Consider the following 8,293-nt stretch of genomic DNA (forward strand, 5'->3'; position numbering starts at 1 on the left):
GCTTCCAGGTTACCTCCTAACCCGGTCCGATCGTCCCGAACACCGAACTGGTGGCGGTGTCATCCTTTACTGGAAAGCGGAACTTCGTGTCCACTCGATAGTAACCAACTGCGATGCTGACAACGGAATTGAAACCCTATGGTGCCGCGTCAACAATGGGCGCAAATCAGTTACAGTTGGCGTCATCTATAGAAGCCCGTCTGCTCAAGGAACTGAGCTTGAGTTACTAGATCAACTTCGATGTCACGGGAGAGGCAGAGACTGTCTGATTGTCGGTGACTTTAATGCGCCCGCTATTGAATGGGACAGCCTCCACTGTAACCTAGATCAAGGAACTTTCGATGCCCAACTGCTTGATACAATCCTCGACTGCAATTTGACCCAGCATGTCATGTCTCCAACCCGTATGTTTCCTGGTCAAACCTCAAACATCCTGGATCTTGTTTTAACAGCGTCCCCAACTGACATCGACAAATTGCAATGTTCGCTGCCAATCGGGAGAAGTGATCACTGTACAATTTCCTTTCACTGGAGCGGTTGTGCATCAATTAACGATTCTGGTAGACCTCGTCGAAATTATTGGCGTACAAATCAACCCACTCTTCAGGAAGCTGCTGCTCAAACAGACTGGAGTATTCCGTCTCATCTCGAACTCGAAGATGCCTGGACCCTGTTTCGTTCCAAACTTGAACTTCTTGTGGAGGAGCATGTGCCAATTTCTCGGAAACGAACCTTCACCAAAGGTCCTCCTTGGTTTGATGGTGAACTAAGACTCTTGCTAAAAAGTCGTCGTAAACTATGGGATCGATTCAAACTGTCTCAATCTCCCGTGGACTATGATCGCTACAAAATAGTTCGAAATCGGTGCACACAAATGAAGCGGAAAAAACGAACCGAATATGAACTGCGTCTGGCGGAGACATCCAAGACTTCCCCAAAGCTCCTGTTCGCTTATTTGAAGAGAAGGACCAAGGCAGGAAGCGGCATACCTCCCCTTCGTTCCCCGGGTTCTGAGGATCTCCTTCTCCAGGATGCCGAAAAAGCTGAATCACTCGGCTCACAATACGCCTCTGTGTATACCGTCGAGCCGCAGATCCTGGATTCCCATATTCCTGTTCCTGACTCAGGCTTCCACCATCTTGTATTTGAGCGAGAAAATGTTATGAAAGCACTTCTGGAGTTACGGCCGGACTCCTCTCCTGGGCCAGATGAGATGCACCCAGCTTTCCTCAGAACTATTGTCGAGCATATTGCAGAACCCGTCCGACACATACTCCAGCTTTCCTTGGAAACCGGACGTCTACCTGTCGACTGGAAAATCGGCACAGTCAAACCAATATTCAAGGGAGGAGCTCGCCATGATCCGACAAATTACAGACCCATATGTCTGACCTCGATCGTTTGTAAGGTCATGGAAAAACTACTAAAGCGGGCTCTACAAAATCACCTGAACGAGCTTGACGTGCTAACTGCTGCTCAGCATGGTTTCCAGAAAGGACGTTCCTGTGTATCGAATCTCTTAGTAGCCAGAGAGAAGTGGGTAGCTGCCGTCGACGCTGGTAAATGCCTTGATGTCATTTTCGTGGACTTTAGCAAAGCCTTTGACAGAGTACCTCACATGCGTCTCCTGCTTAAACTCCAAAGGGTTGGTGTAACTGGGAAGATCTTATCCTGGATTGCAGACTTTCTGGAAGGACGTTATATGCGAGTGAAAGTCAACGACGCATACTCAGCGCCTGTGCTTATGTCTAGTGGAGTGCCACAAGGATCGGTCCTTGGACCCGAACTCTTCAAGCTCTATGTCAACGATCTCCCGCAAGAACTGAACATTGAGTGTTTACTGTACGCGGATGATTTAAAACTTTGGGCTGAAGTTACTAGCGTCGAGGATGCTGACCGTTTCCAAGACGTGTTAGATAGGCTCCAAAGTTGGACGGAAAAATGGCTGCTTCCAATAAACCATGCCAAATGTTCAGTGCTCTCCATGGGAACTCAGAATCCACTCGGGGCGTACCATATTGGAGGATATCTCCTTAAAAACACCACAAGTGAGAAGGACCTTGGTGTCATAGTGTCGTCAGACCTAAAGACTAGTCTTGACACCACGAAGAAGGTCACCGCTGCCACCAGGATGTTTGGATCCATCAGACGGTCTTTTGCCCGTATGACTCCTGCGATTTTCAGACCCCTGTTTACCTCTCACGTGCGTCCCATTCTTGAGTACGGACTGCCTGCAGTATTCCCATTGACCAAGTACGAATCCGATATGCTGGAGCGAGTTCAACGTCGCGGTACGAAAACAGTCGCAAAACTTCACCAGCTTTCCTACGAGGATCGACTGGAACAGCTGAATCTCTTCTCTCTGGCCTACCGTCGTCACCGAGGAGATCTGATATATACCCGGCGCATTCTCCGAGGCGAACTTGGTGAAGACCTGAGGGAGTATTTCATCTTAAATAATGATACTTCGACACGTGGTCACAGTTTGAAGCTATACAAACCGAGGAGGTTACGCATCCATGGTGACGCCACTCTCTCTACCCGTGTAGTTAATAGCTGGAACCGCCTACCCGAATCATGTATCACAGCCCAGTCAGAGGAAAGTTTCAAGAGAAGTATTGACGCAGTGTTTAAAGTCTGAAAGGTGAAACTGCCGACCGCGGTATCGGTACCGACTTCTTTCCGACATTTCAACCGCGGCTTGGTAGCATCCCTTCAACGTCCGGGAAGTGAAGGAGCTGACAAGGGATTCTTCCCTCTGCTTTCTACCTCTCAATGAAGTCAATGAAGGTAGATGCATCTATAAACGACATTTCCCAGAATCCTTTGCGGTAACCAAACATGTCAGCGCCCTTGAAATTCGTGATCGGCACTGTTTTAGGACTGTACGCATATAAAATCTCGGGATTTCTACAATACTAACCTCTGTCCTTTCATGCTAAGCAATGAGTCGGTATTAGCATTAATTGCATTGTTTTATTCTACCCTGTCAGTCGTGTATAGTTAAATTTTACGCATGTTAATCATGCTTCTGTCGTCCACGCTACCGTTTCGGTGTGTTTTACTGTTAAAAATGTGCAGAGGGAAAATGGCAAACCATAGTATGAGTTATTCGGTGCTAAGACGTTGCTGGCTGAAGAAACTACCCATTCCTTCTAAAAATTCGAGGCTGCAGCTTTCTAACCTCAGCACTCAATGTGACAAAGTAAGACCAGTAGTAAATATAAACCTTTTCTATTTAGAAGCATTGATCAGATTTTTGTTTTATTATGTTGTGTAGGAAGTCGTTGACCTATCCAAGTTTCCTGTGGATAGAATCAGGAATTTTTGCATCATTGCACACATTGACCATGGAAAGAGCACACTGGCTGACAGACTATTGGAAATGACAGGTATGTTTGTAAAAACAGCTGGATAATGTACCAACAATCAATAGATTGGATTTATTGTATCCTTTTGTATGTATATTCAATTTGAGATCTGTAAACTTTTTTTTTTTTGCCATGATGAAAGCAAACTCATCTAATTGCAGTCTTCTACTTTTAGGAATACCTTTGTAAATCAGATTTCAGTTTGATGCAGACAACTAAACCATTTACACACAAGCAAAAAACAAAAATCCTATTTAAAAAGACGCTGCAGTATCTTGTTATAAGTTCCAATCAAACAATATGAGTAACCTATTTTTATCACGGGTACTAGAGCTCTTTATGTAGTTTAGCTGGACCTAGAAATGTCCAATGAGTTTCCATAAATCATCCATCTTGGTTTGTCCTAAAATGATTTGAGGTAAGTTGTAAATAATGGCTGTCATTACCAGGGGCCATAGCAAAAACTGACAAAAACAAACAAGTGCTGGATAAGCTCCAGGTGGAGCGAGAGAGGGGCATAACCGTGAAGGCCCAGACAGCCTCTTTGTTTTACACACATCATGGCAAGCAGCACCTCCTAAACCTCATCGACACGCCAGTAAGTGGGCTATTATTTGACTACTGTTTTGTTATAATTCCTTGGAAAAATAATGAAAAATCTTTCAAGCTGTTAGCCATTGTAACACTTATTAAATGTCCAATTTTAGGAGTTTATTTTTCCTAGTTGCTGATGAGACAAATTCACTCACTTTTTAGTATGTTTACTATTTATTTAGCTGATGAGTAATTTCACATGCATCTCCACAGGGTCACGTTGACTTCAGCTATGAAGTGTCTCGGTCCATATCTGCCTGTCAGGGCGTCCTCCTGATTGTCGACGCCAATCAGGTTACAAGAGCCGGTCGGCCGCGGTGTGGTTGGTTCTGCAAATGTTGATGCATTCTATTGACGATGTCTGTGGTGTTCAAGGGCGTTCAAGCGCAGACAGTGGCCAACTTCTACCTGGCTTTTGAAGCTCAGCTCTCAATCATCCCTGTTATTAACAAGGTAATTAAATTGTTTGTTTTTTTGAGTGGAACATCCTCAAGTCATTTATGCCGGACTGAGATTTATATTTTTGTAGTGTTTTGTCCCATTTCAAATGTTCAAGTAGTCTTTGGCATGTGTGAGTAATCCAGAGTACCTGGAGAAAGCCCAGTTATTTTCATTATTTAATGATTTTTACACCATATTTTATACATGATATGCTATGCTAACTACTATCTTTCAGATTGATTTGAAAAACGCGGATCCAGAGAGAGTGGAGTCACAGATTGAAAAAGTATTTGATATTCCTCGTGAGGAATGCATCCGGGTAGGTTGAGGAATGCTTTTCAGCTTCATCATGAATGAAAATGTTTTTTTTTTTGTTTTTTTTATGAATTCCTCTTGTTTCAGATTTCAGCTAAACTGGGTACAAATGTTGAAGGGGTTCTCCAAGCGGTTGTAGAGAGGATTCCACCGTAAGAATAATCTGTCGTTTAGGACATGAGGCAAAGTTGACACGTACTCACTGAATATTTTTTTCCCCCCCCATGTTCCCTCAGGCCTTCGGCAATTGTTCATGACCCATTCAAAGCACTTGTCTTTGATTCAAATTTTGACCACTACAGAGGAGTCGTGGCTAACATCGCTGTGTTTGCGGGTCACGTCAAAAAAGGGGACAAGATCGTGTCGGCGCATCTTGGCAAAGCCTACGAGGTCAACGAGCTCGGACTTCTTCGCCCAGAGGAGCACCCGACTCAGAAACTGTAAGATGCATTCTGACTTGACTCATGACACTTTTTTTTTTTTCCCTCCAGGATCATACTAATTGAAGAAATGTGACCAACAAATAGTGTGATGTAGTTTTGAATTGTCATACCAAGAAGTAATCCAACACAGACAGTGTATTATAGAGAGTTCAGAGTAGGTTGGAGGATGTAACTAAAAATTTATACTATTAGAGTATATCCAAAAAGGGAAAGGTTACCTAATCTTCATAATATTATTTACTTTTTTCTCATATTGTTCATCCCTGAATAACAAACGCCCATACGGAATGTTTTTTTTTTTTAATCAAATTGAATCTATAACCATATAATCCATAATTAATGTTTGTGATAAACGAGGTTATGTTGAGGGCTATTGAATATTTTTAGAGTTCTGTCAATTAATCGGATACAGTTTTATTTGCATTAAAGTATATATAAACATTTGTAAACCTTTTTCCCCAATTACTGTTTATGAACCAATTACTTTTGTTTATTTGGTATTGTTTACGGATTAAAAAATCACCTAAACAACAGTTTAGCAGCATCACACTTGGATTGATGGTCGTTGATTTACAAAATACAAGCAGAGGTCTGCAAAGGTCTTATTTTGATTAAACACAAAAGATAAATCAGTGCGTTTCATGAAAGACTAGATAAATCAGAGAATTGTTCATTTTGAGAGCCCTGTTTGAAGATTGGGGTCGTTTGTGTCTCAGATTTGCTGGACAGGTGGGCTACCTCGTAGCCGGGATGAAGGAGGTAAAAGAGGCGCAGATTGGGGACACTCTCTACCACCAGGGCCAGCCCGTAGAAGCTCTACCCGGTTTTAAGCCAGCCAAAGCAATGGTGTTTGCTGGTAAGAAATATCCTCATGTGGTATTGTCACCAATTGTACTCAGAAAACCCCCCGAAACAATCCAGGTTATATACACCGATTAAGAAAACGAGTTGTGATGTTTAACCAACACCAACAAAACCAGCTGTCTGAATGTAGCTGTGGATCACTTTTTCTCGAGGTATGTATCCAGTGGACCAATCGGAATACCCGGGCCTTCGTAGCGCCATCGACAGACTGACATTAAACGACTCCAGTGTCACAGTGCAGAGAGACAGCAGTATGGCCCTGGGAGCTGGTTGGAGGTCAGTACCAAACTGGTCTTGCGATCCCTAACTAAAGAGTTGGTCACTGCACTGAATTCTGTATCATGTCAATTCAGACATGTCTTAGTGTTAATGAGGGAATAATTCAGTGTCCCGTGTAATGAATGTTATGTATAACACGAGTGGGAATCCGCAGGCTGGGCTTCCTGGGACTTCTTCATATGGAGGTGTTTAATCAGAGGCTGGAGCAGGAATACAATGCTTCTGTCATCATAACAGCGCCAACGGTGCCTTACAAGGCGGTGCTGTCGTCAGCTAAACTCATCAAGGTAAGACTTGGTCCCAGATCAAAATTCCAACCCTTACTTTTAGATTGTACTTCTTGGGTATGATGGAATAAAAAAAAACTGGAACTGAAGCTAATGAGCCGTTCAACCTACAGGAACATGGCAAGGAGGAGATCACAGTGGTGAACCCAGCTCAGTTTCCAGATAGATCGGTAGTGTCTGAGTATTTGGAACCAATGGTGCTGGGGACCATCTTAGCACCTGACACATACACTGGCAAGATTATGACTCTATGCTTGGTAAGATTTCTTTCTGTCCTACTTTAGATGTATTCTGCTTATTAGACCTGCAACTGAATATTGTTTCTGCCCTTTTTAATGAAAAAAAAAAAATGGTGATGTTTGTACTCGTGTAGAATCGCAGAGGCATCCAGAATAATATGGTGTACGTCGATGACCATCGTGTGATGATGAAGTATCTTTTCCCTTTAAATGAAATTGTTGTGGATTTCTACGATCTCCTCAAGTCTCTTTCTTCTGGATATGCCAGGTAAAATAATGCAAGTTTGCCAAATTGCAAATTTATTTATTTATTTTGCCCTCTACTATGTGGTTAAAGGATGGGCATTATAATCGCTGAATTAATTAAACAATCATTGAAAAAAACACATCCGTGTACACTTGATTGTTGATTGTGTTATTATAATCTCCACATTATTGAACACATTATTTTCATTTTTGTCCTTCATAGCTTTGATTATGAAAATGCAGGCTACCAGGTGGCTGACCTGATCAAGATGGACATTCTATTGAATGGGCGCCCAGTGGAAGAGCTCACTGTAATTGTTCACAGGTAGGTTTTTTACAGCAGAGATTTGCTCTGAGTCACACCTGAAGTTGCACCTCATTAAATACAAATATTTTAAAATATATATTTTTATATATAAAATAAATATATATTTATATAAAATATATATATATTTTTTTTTATTTCTTTCCAGAGCACGTGCATACAGCACAGGAAAAGCCATATGTGAGCGACTCAGGGATTCCATACCAAGGCAAATGTTTGAAATTGCTGTACAAGCAGCTATTGGAAGTAAAATCATTGCAAGAGAGACGTGAGTGAAAGGCTTTTTGTTTACTATCCACCGTGAATCATTGAAAATGTAAGCGAAAAAATGCCTTTAGAAAATTAACATCTCAATGTGTGGCTTTTTTAGAATAAAGGCGTACAGAAAAAATGTCATCGCAAAATGTGTAAGTATTATTTGATTTTTCTATTCATCCTGTGTCAGTTGTGATGATGTTTTCACCAATTAAATGATTCATTCTTTGTTGCAAGTATGGTGGGGACATAACACGCAAGATGAAGCTTCTGAAGAAACAAGCAGAAGGCAAAAAGAAGATGAGGCGTATTGGCAATGTGGAAGTACCCAAAGATGTTTTTATCAATGTTCTGAAGAGGACAGACAAATAGAGTTACTGTAAATATACTGTACTATATATATATATATATATATTATATGAAAAAAAATTAGTATATGTCCATGGAGGTAGTATGTTATTGAAATACTGCATTGTTCACTTCAAAATAAAATAGTACTAAAATAATTGTGTTAAGTTTTGCTTTCTACACTTATGGAAAGTTGAATAAAATAAGCTTAAGCATAAAAACATTTCACAGTTTGGATACTGTCAACAAAAACGGTAATTCATTTACATAAACAGAGACGTACAGA

At 41.5% G+C, this 8,293-nt stretch overlaps 1 protein-coding gene across 1 annotated transcript; it reads left to right on the top strand.

Annotated features, from left to right (window-relative positions):
* Nucleotides 1-2,830: 2,830 nt before the first annotated feature.
* guf1 (GTP binding elongation factor GUF1) lies at nucleotides 2,831-8,165 on the top strand. Its single transcript, XM_061290492.1, has 17 exons — nucleotides 2,831-3,205; nucleotides 3,281-3,392; nucleotides 3,821-3,969; nucleotides 4,179-4,259; nucleotides 4,341-4,418; nucleotides 4,642-4,725; nucleotides 4,809-4,873; nucleotides 4,958-5,161; nucleotides 5,881-6,020; nucleotides 6,181-6,304; nucleotides 6,462-6,594; nucleotides 6,708-6,851; nucleotides 6,968-7,101; nucleotides 7,303-7,404; nucleotides 7,553-7,672; nucleotides 7,775-7,811; nucleotides 7,897-8,165. Exons 1-17 carry the CDS (start codon nucleotides 3,017-3,019, stop codon nucleotides 8,029-8,031), a joined length of 2,031 nt encoding a protein of 676 aa, XP_061146476.1. The 5' UTR covers nucleotides 2,831-3,016; the 3' UTR covers nucleotides 8,032-8,165.
* Nucleotides 8,166-8,293: the final 128 nt, after the last annotated feature.

Source organism: Syngnathus typhle, linkage group LG1 (assembly GCF_033458585.1).
Source record: "Syngnathus typhle isolate RoL2023-S1 ecotype Sweden linkage group LG1, RoL_Styp_1.0, whole genome shotgun sequence".
Taxonomy (NCBI): domain Eukaryota; kingdom Metazoa; phylum Chordata; class Actinopteri; order Syngnathiformes; family Syngnathidae; genus Syngnathus; species Syngnathus typhle.